General features: G+C 41.5%; 2 protein-coding genes across 4 annotated transcripts in view; one reads left to right on the top strand and one right to left on the bottom strand.

Moving 5' to 3' along the window:
• MRPL48 (mitochondrial ribosomal protein L48) overlaps positions 1-21,252 on the bottom strand; it is a 57,752-nt gene extending 36,500 nt beyond the window's left edge. Inside the window, exons 1-4 of one of the 3 annotated variants that reach the window (XM_047691056.1) lie at positions 21,048-21,252; positions 9,441-9,493; positions 7,588-7,617; positions 5,363-5,400 (exon numbers count right to left, since the gene is read on the bottom strand). In XM_047691056.1, the coding sequence (XP_047547012.1) occupies positions 5,363-5,400; positions 7,588-7,617; positions 9,441-9,493; positions 21,048-21,068 (142 nt within the window). In that variant the 5' untranslated portion in view covers positions 21,069-21,252. Of the gene's footprint in view, positions 1-5,362; positions 5,401-7,587; positions 7,618-9,440; positions 9,494-18,913; positions 18,960-21,047 lie in introns of all 3 variants that reach the window. The other 2 variants (XM_047691058.1, XM_047691057.1) reach the window with 2 other exon arrangements.
• A 3,904-nt stretch (positions 21,253-25,156) lies between these two features.
• Positions 25,157-26,658, top strand: part of RAB6A (RAB6A, member RAS oncogene family) — a 129,237-nt gene continuing 127,735 nt past the window's right edge. Inside the window, exon 1 of the mRNA XM_047691427.1 lies at positions 25,157-25,290. The gene's annotated coding sequence lies outside the window, so the exon portion shown is untranslated. The remainder of the gene's footprint in view (positions 25,291-26,658) is intronic.

Below are 26,658 nucleotides of genomic sequence, written 5' to 3' on the forward strand. Positions count from 1 at the left end.
CTTCCCTTCCTTTCTCTCTGCCTGCCTCTCTGCCTACTTGTGATCTGTCTGTCAAATAAATAAATTTAAAAAAAATCTTTAAAAAAAATAAATAAATAAAAATAAAAATGTCCATTTCATTTGACCCAACAGTCTGACTTTTAGAAATGGATGCTGAGTAAATAATCAGACAAGGGTATAAATACTGATGTATGAGGATGTTCATATAGTGTTGTTTACATTGAAAAATCCTGGAGACAGCTTGAATTTCTCCAAATAGAAAACTGTTTTAGCGGCACCTGGGTGGCTTAGTTGGTTGAACATCTGACTCTTGGTTTCAGCTCATGTCATGATTTCAAGGTCGTGGGATCAAGCCCTGTGTTGGGCTCTGTGCTCAGTGTGGCGCCTGCTTTAAATTCTTTCCCCCTTCCTTTCCCTATCCTCAACAGAGAGCCTGCCCCCCCCACCCCGCTCTCTCTGCCTACCTCTCTGCCTACTTGTGATCTCTCGCTGTCAAATAAATAAATAAAAATCTTTAAAATCTTAAAAAAAAAAAGAAAAAGAAAAAGAAAAACTGTTTGAGTACATTATTTTATTATTCCCCACCTCTCTTTTCAAAAGGATCCCCTCCCTACTGGATTTCCTCCAACAGGTTTTAACATGCCCTATTTGATCCCAGCTTTAAAAACAAAGTAAGGGACACCTGGGTGGCTCAGTGGGTTAAAGGCTCTGCCTTCCGCTCAGGTCATGATCTCAGGGTCCTAGGATTGAGCCCCGCATTGGGCTCTCTGCTCAGCAGAGAGCCTGCTTCCTCCTCTCTCTCTCTCTGCCTGCCTCTCTGCCTACTTGTGATCTCTGTCTGTCAAATAAATAAATAAAATCCTTTAAATAAATAAATAAATAAAACCAAAAAAACCCCTCAGATTTAAGTAGTTCTCAAATACTAAAATATACTACAAAATTACAGTAACCAATAGTATTTTAAAAAGGTTAGTAATGGCATCAAATATACAGACAAATCAATGGAACAAAAATTAGGATACTCCCAGATCTATATGGAAACTTAGTATATGATAAAGGTGACTTTCTCAAACCTAAGGGGAAAAGATGGATGTTTCAATAAATGTTGTAACAATTACTAAATAAGTAAATGTTGAAACAATTAAGTACTCATTTGGGGGGAAAAACTGCATCACTACTCACTTCTCATTCCAGCTGCATCACATCTATAAGGGGAAAAAAATACCAGAAGATAACATGAGGGATTTTTTTAAACTAATCTTGGAATAGAGATCTTTCTAAGCAAGAAACAAAATCTAGATATCAAAGATTAATAAACTTAGCTTTATAAAAACATAAAACTTCTCAATTAAAAAACACAAGAAGTCAAGAGATAGATGACTAGAAGCAATTCAAAGCAGAGGTGACAGAAAAATGCTAATTTCCTCAATATGTAAAAGCTATGTAAAAAAATCTTATAAATTAAGAATGAAGAAGCCAGCAACCCAACAGAAAAATAGAAAGTATAGACAGACAGTTCGCAAGGAATAAAAATAGCCAATAAGAATGTGGAAAGATGGGGCACCTGGGTGGCTCAGTGGGTTAAGCCTCTGCCTTCGGCTCAGGTCATGATCTCAGGGTCCTGGGATCAAGCCCCACATCGGGCTCTCTGCTCAGCGGGGAGCCTGCTTTCCCCCCGCACCCGTCTCTCTGCCTGCCTCTCTGCCTACTTGTGATCTCTCTCTCTCTGTCAAATAAGTAAATAAAATTTAAAAAAAAAAAAAAAAAGAGGGGCACCTGGGTGGCTCAGTGGGTTAAAGCCTCTGCCTTCGGCTCAGGTCATGGTCCCAGGGTCCTGGGATCGAGCCCCACATCGGGCTCTCTGCTCAACGGGGAGCCTGCTTCCTCCTCTCTCTCTGCCTATCTCCTCTGTCTACTTGTGATCTCTGTCTGTCAAATAAATAAAAATCTTTAAAAAAAAAAAAGAATGTGGAAAGATGATAAATTCTCTCAAGAAATGCAAATCATAAGACATAACTTTTTTTACTACCAAAAAATAAGATGTTTTATAAAACCCAGTTTTGACCAGAAAATAGAAATGTAAATTAATACAACTTCTCTGAAGGGCAATCAGATGATACTTACCAAAAATTTTAATCATAATCCATTGACTCAGCAATTTCAATTCCAGGAATTTATCTTATAAATGTACAGGAACAAATTCACAAAAATGTATAAAGATGGTTGCTGCAGCATTTTTGAAATAGCAAAAACTCAGAGAACAGGGCGCCTGGGTGGCTCAGTGGGTTAAAGCCTCTGCCTTCAGCTCAGGTCATGGTCCCAGGGTCCTGGGATGGAGGCCCGCATCGGGCTCTCTGCTTGGCAGGGAGCCTGCTTCCTCCTCTCTCTCTGACTGCCTCTCTGCCTACTTGTGATCTCTCTCTCTGTCAAATAAATAAATAAAATCTTTAAAAAAAAAAACAAAAAAACTCAGAGAACAACCTAAATGTCCAGCATTAAGAATACTCATACAGGGCGCCTGGGTGGCTCAGTGGGTTAAGCCGCTGCCTTCGGCTCAGGTCATGATCTCAGGGTCCTGGGATCAAGTCCCGCATCGGGCTCTCTGCTCAGCAGGGTGCCTGCTTCCCTCTCTCTCTCTCTGCCTGCCTCTCCGTCTACTTGTGATCTCTCTCTGTCAAATAAATAAATAAAATCTTAAAAAAAAAAAAAGAATACTCATACACACACAGTATATATTCACATAAACATAAAACTTCCTTTATATATATATATATATATATATATATATATATATATATATATATTTACTTCTTTGTCAGAAAGAGAGAGAGCAAGTGAGCACATACACACACATCAGAGGGAATGGCAGGCAGAGGGAGAAGGAGGCTTCCTGCTAAGCAGGAAGCCCTTTTCAGGGTTCCATTCCAGAATCCTGGGATCATGACCTGAGCCGAAGGCAGATGTTTAACTGACTGAGCCACCCAGGTGCCCCTGCATAAAACTTCTTAAAAAACATACAAGAAATTGCTATCAGTGGGTATCACTGGGGAGTAAGACTGGGAAATAGAAAATTTGACTTTTCATCATATACCTTTTTGTACAGTTTATTTTTATCCTATGCATCCATATAAAGGCATTTACAATTCTTACAATTGTTAATTTTAATAGTAATTTTTTTAAAAGTTCCTCAGAAAACATAAAAGTTCAAAATGAACTTTGCCTCTAGTTGAGGGTAAGGGATGAGACCAAACCCATGGAATAAGAGCACCTGAACATAATCTCTCTTTATTTATTTATTTAAAGATTTTATTTATTTATTTGACAGAGAGAGACACAGTAAGAGAGGCAACACAAGCAAGGGGAATGGGAGAGGGAGAAGTAGGCTTCCCGCTGTGCAGGGAGCCCAAGTTGGGGCTCAATCCCAGGAATCTCTGATCATGACCTGAGCTGAAGGCAGACACTTAACAACTGAGCCCACCCAGAAGACCCATAATCTCTTTTTAAAACAAAACAAGGAAAAAAACAAAACAAAACAAAACAAGGACACCTGGGTGGCTCAGTTGGTTAAGTGTCTGCCTTCAGCTCAGGTCATGATACCGGGTCCTGGGACTGAGGACTGAGTTCCACATACAGCTCCCTGCTCAGCACAGAGTCTACTTCTTCCTCTCCCTCTGCCCCTCCCCGCATTTGTGCTTGCACGTGCTCTCTCTCCCTCAAATAAATAAAATCTTTTAAAAAACCAAAAAACAAAATGAACATCTGCCAAAATGTTAGTAATTGCCAAATCTGGGTTTATTTGACATACTATCTTTTTTCAGTCTTATGTGGTTTTTTTATAATCTTTCCAAATAAAAAGTGTAATTAAGAGGAAAAAAATGCGAAAGAAAACCTTTCCTGGGGTGCCTGGGTGGCTCAGTGGGTTAAGCCTCTGCTCAGGTCATGATCTCAGGATCCTGGGATCGAGCCCTACTTCGGGCTCTCTGCTCAGCAGGGAGCCTGCTTCCCCCTCTCTCTCTGCCTGCCTCTCTGCCTACTTGTGATCTCTCTCTGTCAAATAAATAAATAAAATCTAAAAAAAAAAAAAAATGACTATAGGTTTCCAAAAGGCAAGGACTGTATCCTCTCAATTTTGTATCCTTAGCACCTAAGACATATCCTCGTATAATAAATGTCTGTTGGGAGAATGAATAAATAAAAAGAAGCTCATATTTTGAGATACTGGGCTTTGTGGCTGGTAGAAATGGTGACCCTCTACAGACTGCTGCCATTTTCTGAAAAAATTAACAGATGTAAAACCTCTTCTGTACTGCCTGGCATACACGACGCACTCAGTAAATGTTAGTTTCCTTCTTGTTTCCCATTCTTTTCCCTTTGATACTCTTCTTTTTTTAAGATTTTATTTATTTATTTTAGAGAAAGAGAGCAAAAGTACAAGTAGAGAGGAGGCACAGAGGGAGAGGGAGAAGTAGACTCCCCACCGAGCAAGGAGCCCAATGTGGGGCTTGATCCCAGAACCCCAGGATCATGACCTGAGCCAAAGACAGACGTTAAACCAACTGAGTCACCCAGGCTTCCCTCTTCTAATACTCTTTAGGCAAATGACCAATGTCATTAAAACCAAACAACTAGGAGCGCCTGGTGGCTCAGTGAGTTAAAGCCTCTGCCTTCAGCTCAGATCATGATCCCAGGGTCCTGGGATCGAGCCCCGAGTCAGGCTCTCTGCTCAGCAGGGAACCTGCTTCCTCCTCTCTCTTTGCCTGCCTCTCTGCCTACTTGTGAGCTCTGTCTGTCAAATAAATAAAATCTTAAAAAAAAAAACAAAACACCGAACAACTATTTTGAAATTTCTCACATAATGAACAAAGCGGAAAGGGCAGGTAACTGGGCTGAAACAGACTAAAATTCATGGAGTTAATCAGATTGAATGGAAATTCATTTTGGACAAAATACTATATGAAAAGCCCTTGCCTAGTAGATGATGGGCATAAAAGAGAGGTCTGAAATAGCAGCAATTATAACTATAATAACTAACTTAATGTATTTTACCTCACTGAACCTTTAAATTCACTGTAGTTTGTACCATAATTATCCTCAACGTTTTAAGCGAGGAACGCAAGGTAATGGAGAGGTAGCCAAAGGTCACAGAGTAAGTATGTGGTAGAGCTGGGAACCAAACTTACTAAAGAGCTCTTGCTCTTAACTACTTTATATTCTTGCCCTTGTCCTATTCCATGTTGGGGGTGGAATGTGGTCCCAGCCACTCTTCTCAAAGATATGTTAGGAATCTTTCTAGACAAAATTATTACAGAGTGTTAGAGAGTCGCTTAAAGCAAGCAGATCGTATCAGGAAATAACCACATACCTGCAGAACTGATGGGATTTTCTCCTGAAGTTCTGACCCTAAAAAGAGGGGAAAGTATGTTGAATAAAATTAGAAACCCACATTTAATCTACACAGTTATCAAGACTTGTATGCTTCTCATTAAGGTGAAGTCAATGCTAGATACTCCCTTATGCTTTCCTTCCTTTCTTTCCATAAACATTACCAGGTGCCTATTATGTGCCAGACATCCTGAGGAGGCAAAAATAAGGAAATTGTCTCTATATATGGTCTAGTTGGGAGAGAGATATGTAAACGAACCGATCCACAATCTAGTGCTGATCCAGAATAAAAACTTGTACAAGATTTGGTGGAACACAGAGTAAAGTGTGGTCATTTCCACCAGAGGGGTTAAACCTTTTGACCTGAGTTTTAAAAATGCAGAACTCGGGGGAGCCTGGGTGGCTCAGTGGGTTAAGCCTCTGCCTTCGGCCCAGGTCATCATGGTCTCAGGGTCCTGGGATCGAGCCCCGCATCAGGCTCTCTGCTCAGCAGAGAGCCTGCTTCCTCCTCTCTCTCTCTGCCTGCCTCTCTACCTACTTGTGATCTCTTTCTCTCTCTGTCAAACAAATAAATAAATCTTAAAAAAAAAAAAGAAAAAAGAAAAATGCAGAACTGTTCTTAATTATTTAGCCTTAAGGAAAAGCATTCCAGGCAGAGGTATGAAAGTGGTCTGTTCAGGGAACCACAACCAGCTAGATGTGAATGAAACTTAAGCAGCAGGGAAAAGGGAGGTTGGTGAAAGAGGTAATCAGGGGCCAGGTTATGAAGAACCTCATACGCTGTGCTAAGGAATTTGCTGTTTACCTATATAGGCAGTGGGAAGCTCCTAGCAGATGTGAAGCATAGGTATGCTATGATCAAGTTTAGGTTTTAGGAAGTTAACCCTGGGGCGCCTGGGTGGCTCAGCGGGTTAAAGCCTCTGCCTTCAGCTCAGGTCATGATCCCAGGGTCCTGGGATCGAGTCCCACATCGGGCTCTCTGCTCAGCGGAGAGCCTGCTTCCTCCTCTCTCTCTGCCTTCCTCTCTGCCTACTTGTGATCTCTGTCTGTCAAATAAATAAATAAAATCTTTTTTTTTTTTTAAAAAAAAGGAAGTTAACCCTGGCAGCAGGTGGGCAATAAATGGGAGGAGTAAGAGAACCAGTGAGGTGGTTCTTGCAGGAGCCTTGCAAGGAGGGTAGAGATGAAGGACCAGGAGCGAGAGCCAGAGTGAACAGAGAAGTCAAGGACTATGGAGGACAATAATACAGCTCTGTTTGGCTCACTAGGTTATCAGCATATTTTAGTTCTGCATCCTGCGAAGTTTTGAAACGAAATTGTGGCACAAGCTGGAGACAAGCAGATCTGTGACTAAATGCTGACTGTACCATTTCCAAACTGTGACCTTTGGCAAGTTCTTTTATATCTCTGTAACTCAGTTATCTCATCTTTAAAATGCAGATAATAATAGTATAATCTCGTGGGCCTGAAAGTCTATCTTAAACTCTCTGAGCCAGTTTCCTCTTTTATAAAATGACGTTATCTATATTTGTCCTGTAATATTTTTGTAAAAATTAGAGAGAACATGTAAAGTGGTTCTATAGTAAGTAAGCACGGTGCTATAGTAAGTACTTACTGAAGAGGTGACTGATCAATGATAGGGGAAATAGATTACAATGGAAAGGAGTAATAGGAGAGAGGCTTCAATAAATGTAAAGGATTAAAGAAATCATGCAGACTCATGAGTGCCATGTGGTCCAGGGAGATATACAATTCATTGTTTTATATCATATGGCTGCCACACGTAAGATACTCAGTGATTACCTGCTGATTCAAGAAATAAACTACCAAATGCCTTTTATTACCATTGAGAGAAAAACAGTGGGGAGTAGCAAATTGTATATGGAAGGCAGTGGAAAAAAACCTTGGGTTTGAATTCTAACTCCATCTCATACTAACTATGTCATCTCGAGCAGTTAATTTGCTTCTCTGGACCTCAGTTATTTATGTATAAAATTAAGATAATATGACCCATTTCACCAGGTCACTATGAGGATCTATTCACTCATTAAATAAGTATTTATTAAATGCCTACTATGTGCCAGGCACCATTCTAGGCTCTAAGGATATAGCAGTAAACTAGACTAACATGTATGATATATGATGTATGATGCTTATATTCTAGGGGACAGGCAGGGAAGATAATTTAAGTAACTTTACATATACATCTTTCTAAAAAGTCTCAGGTGGTGATACCTGCAACAAAGAAAAATGAAGTAAGTGAAGGGAATAAAGATTGATGGGGTGAGGGGGGGCACTGTTTTTACATAGGGTAGTCGGGGAAGACCTCTCTAAAGGGATAACATCTGGGCACAAACCTGAATGAAGTAAGGAGGGTCAAGCCATGTGGAAAGCTTTTTTAAAAATTTTGTTTAAAGGGCGCCTGGGTGACTCAGTGGGTTAAGCCTCTGCCTTCGGCTAAGGTCATGATCCCAGGGTCCTGGGATCGAGTCCCACAATGGGCTCTCTGCTCAACAGGGAGCCTGCTTCCCTTCCTCTCTCTCTGCCTGCCTCTCTGCCTGCTTGTGATCTCCATCTGTCAAATAAATAAAATCTTTAAAAAAATTGTTTAAAGATTTATTTCTTTATTTTAGAGAGAGCACGCATGCATGAGTGAGCACATGGGGGCAGGAGTAAAGGGAGAGGGACAAGCAGACTCCACACTAAGCATGGAACCCTGAGCGTGGAACCAGACATGGGGCTCAATCTCACGACCCTGAGATCATGACCTGAATCAAAATCAAGAGTCTGACATTCGACTGACTGAGGCACCCAGGCATCCCTAAATTTTTTTTAAATAGGCTCTACTCCCCAACACAGACCTTGAACTCATGACCCCAAAATTAAGAGTTTCATGCTCCACTGACTGAGCCAGCCAAGCACCCCGAGCCATATGGATATCTAAGGGAAGAATGGACAAAGATCCTGGGGTAGGAGAGTGCTTAGATCCTCAAGAACTAGAAAGGGAGCCAGTATGCTAAAGCTGAGTAAGCAGTAGTATACAGATGAGGAGACAGATTATGTAAAGCCTTGTTGGATATGGTAAAGAGTGTAGATTTTATTTTTCTTTTTTTATTAGTTCCAGAGGTAGAATTTAGTGATCCATCAGTTGTATATAACACCTGGTGCTCATTACATCAAGTGCCCTCCTTAATGCCCATCACCCAGCTACCCCATATCCCCCTTACCTCCAGCAACCCTCAGTTTGTTTCCTAGAGTTCAGGGTCTTTCATGGTTTGCCTCCCTCTCAATTTTCATCTCATTTTATTTTTCTTTCTGTAGATTTTATTTTGAGTAAGATGGGACACCATTAGAGAGTTCTGAGAGAGAAGTGACATAAACTATCTTGATTTTCAAAATAATCATTCCAGGAGAGCTTGGGTGGTTCAGTTGGTTAAATGTCTGCTTTTGGCTCAGGTTGTGACCCCAGGGTCCTGGGATTGAGACCATCATTGAGCTCCCCACTCAGTGCAGAATCTGTTTCTCCCTCTCCCTCTGCCCCTCCCTTGCTCGTGCTCCCTCTCTTCCAAATGAATAAATAAAATCTTTAAAAATAAGTTTTTAAAAATAAAAATAATCACTCTGATTTTAGTGTGAAGGACAGAAGAGAAAAGGAAAGCAGTGGCATCAGTTAGGAGGCAGAATGATGATAGTAAATATTAGAAGGAGCTGGTCCCTAGTAGTTGAGCAAAACAGAAAGCATGAGACCTGAAACTGGAGCTGAGGAAAGGTTTGATTCTGTATGTATTTCAAAAGTAGAACTGAGAGGATTTGTTAAAGAATTGGATGTAGAGTAAGAGAATTAAGTGTTAAGGATGACTCCAAGGACTTTGGCCTGGGCAACTAGATGAATCAAGTTGTCATTTACTGAGAATGGGGAAGAGAGAGATGATGGGGGAGTTAATGTTTGAGATGCTTAGTAGACATGCAGGTGGAGATGATGAAGGAAAAATGCTGGGTGAACTACCCAACAGAATGCAAATATAGCTATATTTAACCATTGTTATTAATATCCTTACCTTAAGAGAGAAAAGGCTTGCTTAAAAATGATATCGTTCCTCAGACACAGCATCTAGAGCAAAATAGCCATGTTAGGACCATTTTAATCATTCATAGCCTTCCAAGCACCTCTTCAAAAAGAGGCTAGAAACCCAAATTACACAACCAAAAAGGACCCAAAGCCTCTTGTCTAGCAAAGAAGCTGTCTTTCAGTTAATACTGAACATGTAGGCAAACCAAGGTCATCTTCGCTCTTATTCCACCCGCTACAGAAAAAGCTAAAAAACAGAAGCCCCCCTCCATGCTGCTTTTTGTTGTTGTTGTTGTTTTTTACCTTATTTTCCCTTTCCAACTGGATCTTTTTTTCTACTGTCAATCAACAATTATGCATCTGCCAACCACAGGCACCATGCAAGGGACTTTTAACTCTTTCCTAATTCTCAAAACACCGCAAGACAATTTGACAGGTGAGGCAGCTGAGGCCCATAGTTTATATTCTGAGAAATCACACCCAATAAGTGTCTAAGAGGACTGTTTTACTCCAAAGGCTATGCCTCTGTTAGAGCACACTGTCTTAATAATAATAATGACACCAATATCAACAAAACAATAATAATGAGAGGAGGCAATAGCAGTGGTAGCTTCCCTCCCTACATTTCCCCCCTTCCCGTTTCCCCTCTTCCCGTTCCTTCAAACTCACTCTGCCCTGCTGAAACCCACTCGAAACATCAGTGGTATAGCGTTCCTAAGGGAGGATTTAACACAGAGGTCTTTTTTTAAATTAACTAGATAATAAATACTAAACGTCCTTAGGCCCCATAACATGAAGAGAAAATCCTGTCCTCTAAGGGGAACAATTTAAATCCCTTCAACATGTATCTGTTAAAATCCTATTACACAAAAACAAGAAAGTCTGAGAAACTGTCACAGACAAGAGAAGCCCAAGGAGACATGATGACTAAATGTAATATAATATCCTGGATGGAATCCAGGACAGAAAAATGACATTAGATTTTAAAAAATGAAAGAAATATGAATAAAGTATGGGCCTTAATTAACAATAATATATCAATATCAGTTCATTAATTATGAAAAGTATACCACACTAATGTCAGATAATAACAGGGACAGTAGATATGAGGTATATGGGAATTCTCCGTATTATCTTTGCAACTTATCTGTAATTCTAAATTATTCTAAAGGGCGCCTGGGTGGCTCAGTCGTTAAGCATCTGCCTTTGGCTCAGGTCATGATCCTGGAATCGAGGCCCACATCGGGCTCCCTGCTCAGTGGGAAACCTGCTTCTCCCTCTCCCACTCCCCCTGCTTCTCCCTCTCCCACTCCCCCTGCTTGTGATCCCTCTCTCTCTGTGTCTCTGTCAAATAAATAAAATCTTTTAAAAAATAAAATAAAAATTATTCTAAAATAAATTTTATTTTTAAAAAATATTTTATTTATTTATTTGACAGACAGAGATCACAAGTAGGCAGAGAGGCAGGCAGAGAGAGAGAGGAGGAAGCATGCTCCCTGCTGAGCAGAGAGCCTGATGCAGGACTTGATCCCAGAACCCTGGGATCATGACCTGAGCCGAAGGCAGAGGCTTTAACCCACTGAGCCACCCAGGTGCCCCCAAAATAAATTTTATTTTTAAAAAAGCTATTATATGCCAACTACTGTGTTGAATATTAAAGGGAATATAAAGACAAAATGTAACAACATAGATAAACTTCGAAAATATTAAACTAAGTGAAAGAAGCCAGTTACAAAGAGCCAAATATTGTATGTTTCCATTTATATGAAATACCCAGAGCCGGCAAATCTATAGAGAAAGAAAGTAGATTAGTGGTTGCCTAGAGCTAGAGGGTCTGAGGTGGTAGGGATGACAACTGAGGGATACAGAGTTCCCTTTTGGGGTGATGAAATGTTCTAAAATTGATTATAGTGATCGATGTACACTGAGTGTGTATACACACACACACAAACATATATATAAAAATATATATACATATATATTTCTTAACTTGCTCAAACACATGACCCTGAGATCAAGAGTCACGTGCTCTCCCATACTCTACTGACTGAGCTAGCCCAGTGCCTCATACTCTGAATTTATTAAAAGTCACTGAATTGGGGGCACCTGGGTGGCTCAGTGGGTTAAGCCGCTGCCTTCGGCTCAGGTCATGATCTCGGAGTCCTGGGATCGAGCCCCGCATCGGGCTCTCTGCTCAGCAGGGAGCCTGCTTCCTCCTCTCTCTCTGCCTGCCTCTCTGCCTGCTTGTGATCTCTCTGTCAAATAAATAAATAAAATCTTTAAAAAAAAAAAAAAGTCACTGAATTGTATACTTTAAATGGATGGATTATGTGGTATGTGAATTGTATCTCAATAAAGCTGTTTTAAAAAAAAAAATGTAAGCACAATCCTTGTCCTGCAGGAGTTTGAATGGCTGGAGATACAGGAACACTTCTGTATTAAACAGCTAAGCAATACCACAAGCATTATATGACTTAAGTCAAATAGGTGGTATGAATAACAAGCGCCTCTGGCAAAAAATTCAGGTGGAGATGGCCAGGAAAAATTCTTCTTCTGAGGTGATACAGACACTGAGAATCTGTTCAAAGTCCATGAACGTCTCCCCAGACAAATACATATAAGCACAAATAAAAGTTTGCACACTACTTAGGGAGATTCACTGAAACTCTTCACATCACCCATATACCACTATGCTAAATTAAGAGCTCCTCAGGGACAAGGATCATGTATTCCTCTCAGGCACACTGCAGACATTCAATCAACGTTTGTTTTTGTAAACAAATAAATGTTTAGAAAGCAAATGAATGATACCCATGGCTACCATTTATTAAGCCCCCACATCTATTTTGTTTGGTACTTACCATGTATCTAAACCATAATTCCCTTACAGAATAAGTATTATTATCCCACTTTACAGTTAAGAAATGGAGATTAAATAATTTGCCCAAAGTCAAACAGCCACTACCAAAACTGGCATAGGATCTCAGGATTCTCTGAATCTAAAGTCCATAATTCCCCCCCTTTTCTTTCTTTTCTTTTTTTTTTTTAAGATTTTATTTATTTATTTGGCAGACAAAGATCAGAAGTAGTCAGAGAGGCAGGTAGAGAGAGAGAAGGAAGCAGGCTCCCTGCTGAGCAGAGAGCCCGATGCGGGGCTTGATCCTAGGATCCTGGGACCATGACCTGAGCCGAAGGCAGAGGCTTTAACCCACTGAGCCACCCAGGCGCCCCCCCACTTTTCTACACCCTCTCTCTCAAATGTTTTAGTGTTCAAGAAATCCAGGCAGGGGGCGCCTGTGTGGGGCTCAAGTCAGTTAAGAGACTGACACTTGGTTTAAGCTCATGTCAGAAGATCAAGCCCTGTTCTGTCTCCGCACTTGGCACGGAGTCTGCCTGAGACTCTTTCTTTCCTTTGCCCTCTGCCCGTCCCCCCACCACACACTCACTTGCTCTCCCTTCTCTTCCTCTCTAAAATAAATTATAAACACACACACACACGTGTATGTATATATATACATATGTGTGTGTATGTGTGTATATATATACACATATATATATTCTGTTCACTCATCTTTATTCTGTTTGTCATGTTTGTTAAATCTTAGCCCTGGAGAAACGAGACTCCTCTGCTCTAACTCCAGGGAGGGGAAGTACTGGCCAAGGTATAATGGCACTGGTTGGAGCTCCTGACTCCCAGGGCTCCTTGTTGCCTTTGCTGCCTTTCATGCTGGCCAGTTAGGTTAAGCATATTGTACACATAATTAAAAAATCTTTTAGTATCTGATTTAATTGGAGTGTTTAGGATCATCTATGTATTTTGCCCTTCCTTCCATCTATTCATATCCTTTCCAATCACCGTGACCTCACATTCTCTAGGAGATGTCTCCTAAATTTGCTCAAACTGTTCCCTTCCCCTGCCCCGATTTTTTAAAAAGATTTATTTATTTATCTGAGATACAGGGCAGAGGGAGAGGGTCTGAGCTGAAACCAAGAGTCAGATGCTTAACTAACTCTGCCATCCAGGCACCCTCAGAATATATTCTTAAGCGGGTCACTTCATACAGAAGAGGAATTGAATGGGAAGAAAGATCTAGATGACACTGATTTTTTTCCTCACTTTAGTCACTCAGATTTCTGAGTCTCTACAAAAGCAAAGGATTTAATTATCTAAAACCCAGGCTTAAGGGTTGGCAACTTTCTGAAAGACATTCAAATTGTGGTGTGAACTCTCCCTTTTAGCTCTGGGAAATGTTCTTCCTCTCCCTGCATGCTCGGCATTATTTATCAGAACAAAAGTAATCTATTTTGGGACTATGTCCACAAATACCCGCTCCTCCCAGTCAGCAAATGAAGAGTTGCTATAGCTCTGCAGCAAATAGGAAGAGGAGGGCGGTGATACTAGTGAATGAACGAATGAATGGGGACACAGCTGCCGCAACGGGTTACCAAAATACTTGTGCCATGAGCTCAGGAGTCAAGAACAGGGGGACCGCACAGCTACCAAAGACTGAAGTCACTGAGCCAAATCTATACTGTATGAGTAGCTTCACACACCTGAGCCCCAGGTGAGCAGTGACAGTAGTGAGTCAGGGGACCATGAGGCAAGCAACTGAAAGCTGTTTTACAAGTATTAGCTGAGGGGCTCCTGGGTGGCTCAGTCAGTTAAGCAGCTGCCTTCAGCTCAGGTCATGATCCCAAGGTTCTGAAATCGAGTCCCGCATCTGGCTCCCTGCTCAGCAGAGAGTCTGCTTCTCTCTCTCCCTCTGCCTCTCCCCCATAGCTCATGCTCTCTCTCTCCCTCTCATGCTCTCTCTCTCTCTCTCAAATAAATAAATAAAATCTTTTAAAAAATTAAAAAGAAGAAAAAAGAAAACATTTTAAAAATAGCTATTAAGGGGCGCCTGGGTGGCTCAGTGGGTTAAAGCCGCTGCCTTCAGCTCAGGTCATGATCCCAGGGTCCTGGGATCGAGCCCCGCATCAGGCTCTCTGCTCAGCAGAGAGCCTGCTTCCTCCTCTCTCTCTCTGCCTGCCTCTCTGCCTACTTGTGATCTCTGTCTGTCAAATAAATAAATAAATCTTTTTAAAAATAAATAAATAAAAATAAAAATAGCTATTAAGAGTACATTTGTGTATTAATACTTTTTTTTTTAAAGATTTTATTTGAGGGGTGCCTGGATGGCTCAATGGGTTAAAGCCTCTGTCTTCAGCTCAGGTCATGATCTCAGGGTCCTGGGATCAAGCCCCGCATCGGGCTCTCTGCTCATTGGGGAGCCTGCTTCCCCCTCTCTCTCTGCCTGCCCCTCTGCCTACTTGTGATCTCTTTCTCTCTCTCTGGCAAATAAATAAATAAAATCTTAAAAAAAAAAAAAAAGATTTTTTTTGAGAGATGCCTGGGTGGCTCAGTTGGTTAAGCCACTGCCTTTGGCTCAGGTCGTGATCCCAGGGTCCTGGGATTGAGTCCCGCATCCGGCTCCTTGCTAGGAGGGGATCCTGCTTCTCTCTCTGCCTCTGTCTGCCACTCTGCCTGCTTGTGTGCGCGCGCTCTCTCTCTCTCTCTCTCTGACAAATAAATCAATAAATAAAATCTTTAAAAAAAAAAGATTTTATTTTATTGACAGAGATTACAAGTAGGCAGAGAGGCAGGCGGGGTAAACAGAGGGGCGGGGTAAGCAGGCTCCCCGCTGAGCAGAGAGCCCAAAGTGGGCTGATGCTGGCTCAATCCCAGCACCCTGGGATCATGACCTAAGCCAAAGGCAGAGGCTTTAACCCACTGAGCCACCCAGGTGCCCCTTTAATAAATATTTTAAACAGCAGTTACTATCACTTATTGAGTACATCCTTTGTGATCCCTTGACACATACTATTTCAGTTCCTCTTTATATCAATCCTCTGATAGAGGCAATTAATTGAGATAATTGTCCCTATTTTACAGAGGGGGGGGGGGGGAACAGAGGCTTAGGAAAACTGCCTGAAGTTATAGGTTTGGTAAGAGGCACCAAGAATTCAAACCCAAGGCTGACTGAATCCAAAGCCCATGTCTTCCATTCTACCATACTACCTCTCAACAGAGTAATACCAATTACTGAAATTCATATGCTAGTAACAATAGCATCAATAATCCTACCATTTCTTGAGTAACTGCTATCTGCTAAACATCATTTCCTTTAATCCTCACAACCATTCTGTGAGGTAGGTTTTTTGACCCCCATTTTATTGCGAGGAGACCAAAGCTCAGAAAGGTGAATTAATATGCCTTAAGCACACAGCTGGCTAGTGGTGTTTTAGCTGACTTTTCCTAAGTTCTTTCAAAACCACTTTTGTTCATAGTCTTTCCCAAGTCTCTTCTTAATATGTTTATTTTTTTATTTTTTTATTTTTTTAAAAGATTTTTATTTATATGACAGAGAGAGTGAGAGAGCGCACAAGGAGGGGGAGCTGCAAAGGGAGAGAGAGTAGCAGACTCCACGCTGAGCAGGGAGCCTGATACGGGGCTCCATGCCAGGACCCTGGGATCATGACCTGAGCTGAAGGCAGACGCTTAACCTCCTGAGCCACCCAGGTGCCCCTTAATATGTTTAATATGTTGGGGTGCCTGGGTGGCTCAGTCATTAAGCGTCTGCCTTAGGCTCAGGTCATGATCCCAGAGTCCTGGGATCATGCCCCGCATCGGGCTCCCTGCTCCATCGGAAGCCTGCTTTCTCCCTCTCCCACTTCCCCTGCTGTGTTTCCCTCTCTCACTGTGTCTCTCTCTGTCAAATAAATAAATAAAATCTTTTTAAAAAATATGTTTAATATGGTGACTGTCAGAGTCTGTCTTTGCACTGAGTTTTTATGGCACTTAGGAGCACAGTTTATGGATTCATACAAACCTGGGTTTGAATATCAAACTTCCACGTTCATAGTTGTATGATCTTTGGCAAGTCCCTTAAGAAATACTTAGCCTTGGGACGCCTGGGTGGCTCAGTGGTTTAAGCCTCTGCCTTCAGCTCAGGTCATGATCTCAGGGTCCTGGGATCAAGCCCCACATCGGGCTCTCTGCTCAGCGGGGATCCTGACTCCCCCTCTCTCTCTGCCTGCCTCTCTGCCTACTTGTGATTTCTGTCTGTCAAATAAATAAATAAAATCTTAAAAAAAAAAAAAGACGGGAATTATTAAAAAAAAAAAAAAGAAAGAAAGAAAAGAAATACTTAGCCTCCCATACATATGATTAAATTTGTATGAAATGACCAGAACAAACAGATCGACACAGAAAGAAAGCAGATTAGTGGTTACATGGGGATGGGCAGGGGATGAATGAGGAATGACTGCTTATGGGTACAGGGTTTCTTTTGGGAGTGAAGAAAATGTTCTGGAATTAGACAGTGATGATAGCAGCACAACTTTGTGAACATACCAAAAACCACTGAATTGTCCATCTTAAATGGGTAAATATTATGGTATGTGAATTATATCCCAATTTTTTAAAAAAGAAAAAAAAGAAAGAAACATCTGGCCTTCTAGCATAACTGCTGGATTGTATTTCCAGGCCACAGTTGAGCTTTGTTAAGCCTATATCCTACCTCCTTCCAGGGCTAAATTGTTTAGAAATACCCGTGGTTACCTAAAAGGTTAAGTCCAATCCCCGACCATCTCCCCAAGTCTCATTCACATATTTGTCTGCATATTGTCCCTTGATCCAAGCCCCGCTGCTTCTCTCCCTACCAATTTCTTCTGAAACCTCTGGAACTTCAAATACGTTCTCATTTCAGGGCCTTTGCACATACTCTCTCTGTTTAAATTTTATCATTCTTTAAGTCTTAGTCATGTAGCATCCTCAAGAAAACTTTCCTTACTGCTCAGATTTACTTGGATCCTGCTGTTGAACACTCACATAGCACCCAGAATACTTCTTTTGTGGCATTTATCATAATTAGTTAAGTAGTTAAATGTTTAATTAGCCTGTCTCTTTTGCTAAGAATACAAGCTTCATAAAGACAGGAAACTGCTATATCCCAACATCTACCATACTTTCTGGCACACTGTGGGTGGTCAGTAAATATCTGCTGATTGAATTAATAAATCCCTCCAAACCTCACTTCCTTATCTTTATTTTTTTTTAAAGATTTTATTTATTTATTTGACAGAGAGAAATCACAAGTAAGCAGAGAGGCAGGCAGAGAGAGAGGAGGAAGCAGGCTCCCTGCTGAGCAGAAAGCCCGATGTGGGGCTCGAACCCAGGACCTGGGATCATGACCTGAGCCAAAGGCAGCGGCTTAACCCACTGAGCCACCCAGGCGCCCCATCTTTATTTTTTTTTTTAAGATTTATTTATTTACTCTGGGTGGGGGTAGAGAGAGAGGGAGAGAGAGAATCCCATGCAGACTCCCCCACCCAGTGTAGAGCCTGGTGCGGGGCTCGATCCCACAATCCCTAGATCATGACCAGAGCCAAAACCAAGAGTCAGACACTCAATCAACTGAGCCACCCAGGTATCCCTCCTTATCTTTAAAGAGATTATAAAAATGTTTACCTCAGGGATGCCTGAGTGGCTCAGTCAGTTGGGCGTCTGCCTTCAGCTCAGGGCATGAACTTTTTGTTCAGTCACTTATTCGCTCAATATATATCAGGTACTTACTTTAGGTCAAGTACACTGTAGGCTGGGTACATATACATATAAAGAAAATATAGGGGTGCCTGGGTGGCTCAGTGGGTTGGGCCTCCGCCTTTGGCTGTGGTCGTGTTCTCAGGGTCCTGGGATCGAGCCCTGCATCCACCTCTCTGCTCAGTGGGGAGCCTGCTTCCGCCTCCCCTTCTGCCTGCCTCTCTGCCTACTTGTGATCTCTCTCTCTCTCTATTAAGTAAATAAAATCCTAAAAAAAAATTATATATATATGTATATATACACACATATATATATATATATATATATACACACAGCTACCTACCTTCAAATCTTTCTAGTGAAGACAGTAGATGTGCAAATTATTTATTACATTGCAATGTGAGAATCAGGGTAATGGGCTGTATAGGAAAGGGAAGGATTGGCAACTTGGAAAGGCGAACGAAGGTTTTCATTCCGCATTTCACAGACGAGGAAAAGCAAGATTAACCAATTAGGGAAACATAAAATACTCAAAAAAGGAAAAGCAGTGGGGTTTTAGGAGAGATAGAAACAATAGGCTCCAGTCTCAGATCTATGGTTCACTCAACCGGCTGTTGACCTATTAAAAAAAAAGCATTCAGGGGTGACTGGGTGGCTCAGATGGTGAAGCATCTGCCTTCGGCTCAGATCATGATGGTCCTGGGATCGAGCCCCGCCTCAGGCTCTCTACTCTGCAGGAAGCCTATTCTCCCTCTCCCACTACCCCTGCTATGTTTCCTCTCTCGCGCGCTCTCTCTCTCTCTGTCAAATAAATAAATAAAATCTTTTTTAAAAAAATCATTCATTAATTCAGGCATTCAGTAGGACATTTGAAAACCTACCATGTACCAGAAACCGTGCCAATAGCTTCCATTTCATTTCTTGTACCTGTGACAACCGAATGAAACTATGAAAATGAAAGCAGTACATAAACTGCAGAATACTACCAATATTCCTGCATATACAGGCCTTCACACCTTACAAGTACTATTATTTACATTATCTTCTATAATTGTTACAACAATTCTAATGGTGGCATTATCATCTACATTTTACAAATAAGAAACTGAAGCACAGAGAGGTCAAATAACCCATCTAAGGTGATATACATAGCAAGATATACAACCCCCAGGTCTGATGCAAATCCCCTGGGTTTCTCTTTTATTTATTTATTTATTTATTTATTTGAGAGACAGAGAGAGAGTAAGCCCCAGCTGACAAGGCCTGTGGAGAGACAGAGAGAGAGAGAGAGGACACAAGCAGAAGGAAAAGCAGAGGAAGAGGGAGAAGCAGGCTCCCCTTGGGACATGGGGCTCAACTCCAGGACCCCAGGACCATGACCTGAGCCAAAGGCAGACACCTAACTGACTGAGCCATCCAGACACACCCCTGGGTTTTGCTTATAAATGTAAAACATTAACACTTCCAGACAGGCTGAAGATGGTCATAAAGATGGTCACAAGACTATATATGATTAGATGCCAAGAGGTAATACCAGCTAGTTCAGAAAATAATCATTTTAGCCAGAGTAATCAGAAAGGTTTTAGGGAAAAGATGAGACCTGAGCTGGGTGTTCAAGGATGTAGCATTTGAAGAGGTGGTGAGAAGGGTGAGGGTACTTCAAGTGAGACTAGTCAAAGCAGCAGGGCAGAGTAGAAGAATAAAATCTGTAACAAAGGCATCTGGAAGGTAGCAGTGGTATAGGACTTGGAGAGGCCCTATATGCCCTTTTATCTTTAGGTGATGCCCTAATGACAGATTTACATGGGCTCTCCTTGAGTCTAGAATGGTAGGAAACAGTATTCCTTGAAAACTTAGGCCTCTCTTTCAGCAGTCCTCAGAATCAAAGCAAATACAACAGGGCCATGGAGTCACCAATCTGACCATCTTTAACAGTAGACTTTTGAAACTTCCTGATTTTTTTTTTTTTTAGTTTTTTGTTTGTTTGTTTTTAATCTATCTGACAGAGAGACAGAGATCACAAGAAGGCAGAGAGGCAGGCAGAGAGAGAGAGAGGGAGAAGCAGGCTCCCTGCTGAGCAGAGAGCCGGATGTGGGGCTCGATCCCAGGACCTTGAGATCATGACCTGAGCCGAAGGCAGAGGCTTAACCCGCTGAGCCACCCAGGTGCCCCTGATTTTTTTTTTTTTAATTATCCTTTTACCAGATCTGGCCAAAGTCTCACAATTAGACAAAAGTGAATATTAGTGAGTTATTTCATAAAGATGTAAGGCTTGAGCCATTAAGGAAACAAGCCTAAAGACATTCAGGGACCACCCCAAGATAACTAATGGTAGACCCATGAGCAGCAAAGATCATGCTGACCTATATATATCATGGACATAAAATTTCTACAATGCCCAAAATAAAATTTTAATATAAATTGCTAAAAGTAAATCATCATTCTGAGCAGCATTACACAACTAAAAGAACACAACTGAAATCTGTTAAGAGGGCAAGGAAAGACCAAGGAATGCATTTATCATGATTCAGACGGTTTTACTGCAGTCATTTAAATAAGGTTTGGTAAGCAAAAATTTAGGTTATTTCCCTTTTCATATTGCCAAGTAGCCTCACATCCCAATCTGGTCACCAAGTCAAAACGGTATACTTAGAAAAAACACTCTGGAAGTGCAAAAATAAAATGACCTCCTCAAGGTCATTCGGATTATCGGAACTGATCGCGGCTCCGAGATTCCCACTGCGGAGCTCTTCTTTTTTCAGGCCAATGGGCTGCCCGGGTGGCTGGTGGAGGGGGCGTGGCCCACTGGCAAACGCCTCCGAGTGCGCCCGGGAAGTTGTGAAGGGAACACAACCCTTTGACTACAAGGCGCCGCGCGTGCTGCCGGGAGAGCCTATTCTCGCCGGTTTCTCATACCCGGATGTCTAGACAGGCGGTAATAGCCTGGTTGCCACCTACGAGTTCTATTCTCCCCACCACCTCCGCCTCGCCCAGAATGCTTGTAACCTACGTTACCTTTCCCAGAGCCGCGTTCATCCTCTGCTGCTGCGGCCGGTAACTGTAAGCTGAAAACCTGCCCAACCTGCAGCGATCCCCGGGCGTCTGAAAACACTGACGGAACGCCTCGACCGTGTCCAGTAACAATATGAGACCGAGAGTCACTCAATCCCCGCAGCACCTTGGTTCCGGTAGCTTCTGAAACTCAGAAGCTAGAAAACTCCAGACTCCGCCCTAGCTACAGCTTCAGTGTTAACTTCACTGCGGTTCTTCCCGGCGTAATTGCCACCTCTGTGTTGTGCCGAAGCTTTGCACACGATTCTGCTATGTCTTCCACCATACTGTGTATTAGTTGTTACTGTCTCTTTCACATATTTGATTGTGAGTTCCTCAAGGACTGAGATCCCTATGAATTCATTCCAGTGGCTAGCAGAAGACATGGAGAGTTCTGACTTCTAACCTTGACTTAAAAGCTGATTGGCCCTAAGTGAGCTTTTCTGACATGCAATTGTCTCATAATAATTGATAATAACTACTTTCTATTGACTGACCATTACTTGCAATGCATTGTCTCAGAGCAACCTTTAATTTATCCCTCACAAGCTTGTTAGAGAAATATTATCACTTGATTTTACATATAAAGATACTCTGAGAGGTTAAGAGACTTGTCTGGGGCCAACCAACTGAAGCAGTTGAATTTCAAACTCAGTCTAGTTTATGCAGTGTTTTCCCTCTGACACACCCCTTCTACATGAGATAATGTCACTGCACATTCAATTACTTGCTTTACACACATTAACCATTTACTTAGCATGACTTTGTGCCAGAACTTTGATTAAATCTTGGGAATACAGAGATGAATAATACGTAGTCCCTGCCCTTAAGAGGCTCATAGAGAATTTCATCAAACTAAAGAGCTTCTGTGCAGCAAAGGAAACAATCAACAGAGTGAAGAGACATTCTACAGAATGGAAGAAAACAGTTGCAAACCATACATCTTTTAAGGGGTTAATATCCAAAGTATATAAGGAATTCAACTCAATAGCAAGAAAACAAGTAACTTGATTTTAAAATAGGCAAAGGCATTTGCCACACGCAGATGGACCTAGAGGATATTATGCTAAGTTAAATTAGTTGGAAAGAGAAAGACAAATACCATATGATTTTACTTATCTGTGGTCTCTAAAAATCAAAACAGACTCTTTTTGTTTTGTTCTGTTTTTGTTTTTGTTTTACTCTTAAATTTGAAGAACAAATTGATGGTCCAGAGGGAAGGTGGGTGGGGATGGGCGAAATAGGTGAAGGGGATTAAGAGATACAAAGTGAAGTTATAAAATATGTCACAGAAGGATGCCTGGGTGGCTCAGTCAGATAAGCATATGCCTTCTACTCAGGTCATGGTCCCAGGGTCCTAGGATCGAATCCTGCATCTGGCTCCTTGTTCAGCAGGGACCCTTGCTTCTCCCTCTCTCTGTCACTCCCTCTGCTTGTGCTCTCTCTCTGTCAAATAAATAAATAAAATCTTTTAAAATTTTTTTTTAATTTTTTAAACAGAATAAAATAGTTGGGACTCATTGAAGCAGGGTACAGATTGGTGGTTACCAGGCATCTGAGCAGGAGTTGAGAGCAGAATGGGGAAGTGTTGGTCAAAGGGTACAGAGTTCCCGTTATTCAGGATTAATTAATCTTAGAGATCAAAGCATGATGACTACAACTAATAATACTGTATGGAATAATGAAAATATGCTAAGAGAATAAATTTAGGTGCTCTCATCACAAAAGACAACTATATGAGGAAATGATATGTTAACTAGCTTGACTGTAAGTAATCTTTTCACTATGTAGATGTATATCAAAACATCACATTGTATGCCTTAAATATATACAATTTTTAAGCGGCTGATAGAGATCAGTAGGGAAGCTAAGTAATAAACAAATAATTAGAAAGCAATAATGAGGGGCGCCTGGGTGGCTCAGTGGGTTAAGCCTCTGCCTTCGGCTCAGGTCATGATCTCGGAGTCCTGGGATCGAGCCCCGCATCGGGCTCTCTGCTCTCTCCGGGAGCCTGCTTCCTCCTCTCTCTCTGCCTGCCTCTCTGCCTGCTTGTGATCTCTCTGTCAAATAAAAAAAAAAAAATCTTTAGAAAGCAATAATGAATTCTAATTACACAGATACACACATAAACTCTGTGTATGAAAGGAGTACCTGGTCACATAAAGTCAACATCAAGTGAAATAACAAATCTGCAGTTGTTTTTATTGTTGCTGTTATTATTATTGCTCCACTGTTTTGATGTTATTATTGTTGTTCTTAGCAAGGCAAAGATGTAAAACCTGGTAAATATAAATGGGGCTTCAGTGATAGGGAGTTTGCTTTATTGTCAGAAACCCTGTCAGGATCTTGTATCCTATTGGGGTGCCTCGGTGGCTGGTTCAGTAAGCTGAGGATCTGACTCTTGATTTCGACTTGAGTCATGATCTTGGGGTTGTGAGATCAGCAGGCATCAGGCTCCTTGCTCGGTGGAGAGTCTGCTGGAGATGCTCCCTCTCCCTCTCCTTCTGCCCCTCCCCTGCTCTCTCTCAGAAATAAATAGCTTTTTTTTTTAAAGCCATTATCCTACTTTTTTAAAATTGATTTTTCCTATGATGAAATTCCAAGGTGCTACAAAGGAATATGTAGGAAAATCTATGTCCCCCAAAGGTAGTCCTTAACCTTTGGGGGCAGAGTTGTTAAGAGATTATCTAAGGGGCGCCTGGGTGGCTCAGTGGGTTGGGCCGCTGCCTTCGGCTCAGGTCATGATCTCAGGGTCCTGGGGTCGAGCCCCGCATCGGGCTCTCTGCTCAGCAGGCAGCCTGCTTCCTCCTCTCTCTCTGCCTGCCTCTCTGCCTGCTTGTGATCTCTCTCTGTCAGATAAATGAATAAAATCTTAAAAAAAAAGAGAGATTATCTAAAAAGACAAACTAACAGTTAAGTGATGCTCTGAGCATAATGCATTGAGCATGGTGGCCACTCAATAGAAGGTAGTTATTATCAATTATTTTGAGGCAACTGAATGTTGGAGAGGCTCATTTAGAGTCAATCACCTTTTTTTTTTTAAGTTTACTTACTTCTTTTAGTAATCTCTATACCCAATGTTGGGCTCAAACTCACAACCCCAAGATCAAGAGTCGCATGCTCTACCTACTGAGCCAGCCAGGTGCCCCTCAATCAGCTTTTATATCAAGATTAGAAGACAGATCTCCATGTCCTCTGCTACCCACTGAAATAAATTAATCAGATAGGATCTTAGTCCTTAAGGAACTCACAATCAAATATGGGAAAGAGATACTAACAAATAACGAACACATAGTATAGTAGATGAAATGGCAGAATTATGTGCAAAGTATTGAGACAACAAAGAGATAGCAATTAATTCTGCCTAGACAAGTAACAGACAAGACACACCTCCACCACAGTGACTGGTCTTTGCCTGCATGGGTATCTAAAAGCTGTTGAGATTTTAGAAGTGAATTTTTATTTTTTTTTAATAGAAAAAAAAGTCTGTTGAGATCCTAGTTTGTGTCAGGTCAGATCCTTTCAGGTATAGAGTTTCATTCAAACCTCCCCAATAACTGTGTGAAGTTGAGAATCACTCATTTCATAGAGGAACAGAGGCTGGAAGAAGTTACCTAGTTAACATAAGTCACACTGCAAATGATGACCTGTCTGATTTCAGTGCCTGTGCTCCATCTGTTGCACAGAACTGCAACTATAGGTTTCCAAAAGGCTAGGCCAGGGAGTTTCCTTCCTTGCCTAGTCCAGGTAAATGCAACCTGGTAAGATACAAACCCATCTTTGTATTGTTCATACGCTCTAAAGAGGGAGAAAGCTGAGGGGAAGAGGGGTAAGAAGGAAGAAAAGGACAATTAATTCTGTTAGCAAAGCACAAGGATTCTCAAGCAACTAGAATACTTTAAAAGGTCAGGAATCTAGGACCCAAAAGGAAGGTGAAAGCAGCATATGGAGATGTAAAGACACCATAGCAATATCCTTTAATGTGTCAGAATGGATATTATTGTTGCCAAGCTCTGCCAATGATGTCATGTGTTATAAAGGACGATGAGCTTACTGAGCTTCCCAGAAAGACACTTTCTTACAAATGTGTCCAGAAATGCTTGTATATCCATTATTCTGTAGTTTCTCTGGCATATTTTGTCTCCAGCCATTAAAAACTAAGCCTCCCATGAAGAAATCAAAACAGCTCAACAAGGCCACCTTCCAGGTACAAAGGCCCCTGCTTTCTTGCTTTATCCTTTTTTATGAGCTTCCCAAGAGGATGTACCCTATTCATCTTTTTATCTCTGACATCAAATCGAGGCCCATGGTAATATGCATCTGGTGAACTGAACTGAAAGCTTCCTATTCTTCTTTCTCTTTTGTCTCCTACCTCTACGATGGCATTCTTGACTCACACCCATTATTGGCACAGTAGACACATAAGGATGGGAGAATGTGTATAGAATATGGGCTCAGATCCAACCCTGCTTCTGCCATTTACTCACTGTGTGATACTGAGAAAGAGAGACTAGTGAATGTTTGAGGGACTTCAAGTTTGACTGAAATGTATATAGAGAGGAAAAAAAGTGGTGAGAAAAGAGACCAGAGAGGCAGAATAGAGTCAAAGTGTTAAATTCCAGACCATAGGGTTGGGGAAGTTTTGACCAGTCAGGAACCTGTAAGGAGTAAAATAGTGGAGGAGAGAATGGAGCCAGGGAGTCTACCTAGAAGACCAGGGGAATCATTTAAGTGAGAAAGAGGAGGGCCCAAGTTAAAGGCCTGTTAGAGATAAAGAAGAATCGATGTTAAGGAGGTATAATAGGCAAGATTTGGTTAAATGGTTAGGACTGATTAGATGTGCATAGTAAAGAACATTTTGAGTTATGAGAGGGGTCCTATAAATAGGTGGCAGATATGCTGGTTTCCCATTCTCCCAGGCATGTTGCTGGCAGCTGCCCCTCTCTTTACTTCCTGGAAGGCCCTTGGGCCATCATCCTAGAATGAGAAATAGACTGATGCTCCCCCAAATCCCTCCTGACCTCCCCAGTGGGAGAAATAGAAGAAAAAGGGCAGAGCATTTGAATGCCACCTGTAAAGGCTGCCTGAAGCAAATCCTTGTGTTTACATTCTGCATAGTTTTGCCTTCATGATGAGTGGATATTAGAAGAGAGGCAGCTAAGATAGTAGGGCTAAGGAAAAGAGAACTGAATAGTAAATTGTGATCATTTCACTTTAAAAATGGTTGACAAATCCCTCTCCCCCTCCCTCCAAAACATTCTTAATGCTGCTATGAGAGTAATATTTCTAAATACAAATATAACCTTGTCACTTTCCCCCAAGAACATTTAATGCTCCCCCCACACTGACTATAGTGATGGTGTCCAATAGAACTTTCTACAAATACGGAAATGTTCTATATCTGCTTTGTCCAATATGGTAGCTACTAACCGCATGGGATGTTTGAGCACTTGAACTTGAAATGCGACTAGCACAATCTTTGACTCTATTCTGTCTCTCTGGTCTCTCTCTCTCTTTTTTTTTTTATTTCTGTCAAAGTTTAATACTATATTTTGATTAAACTGAAGAATGTTCA

The sequence above is a fragment of the Lutra lutra genome, chromosome 10 (genome assembly GCF_902655055.1).
Source record: "Lutra lutra chromosome 10, mLutLut1.2, whole genome shotgun sequence".
Classification (NCBI taxonomy): domain Eukaryota; kingdom Metazoa; phylum Chordata; class Mammalia; order Carnivora; family Mustelidae; genus Lutra; species Lutra lutra.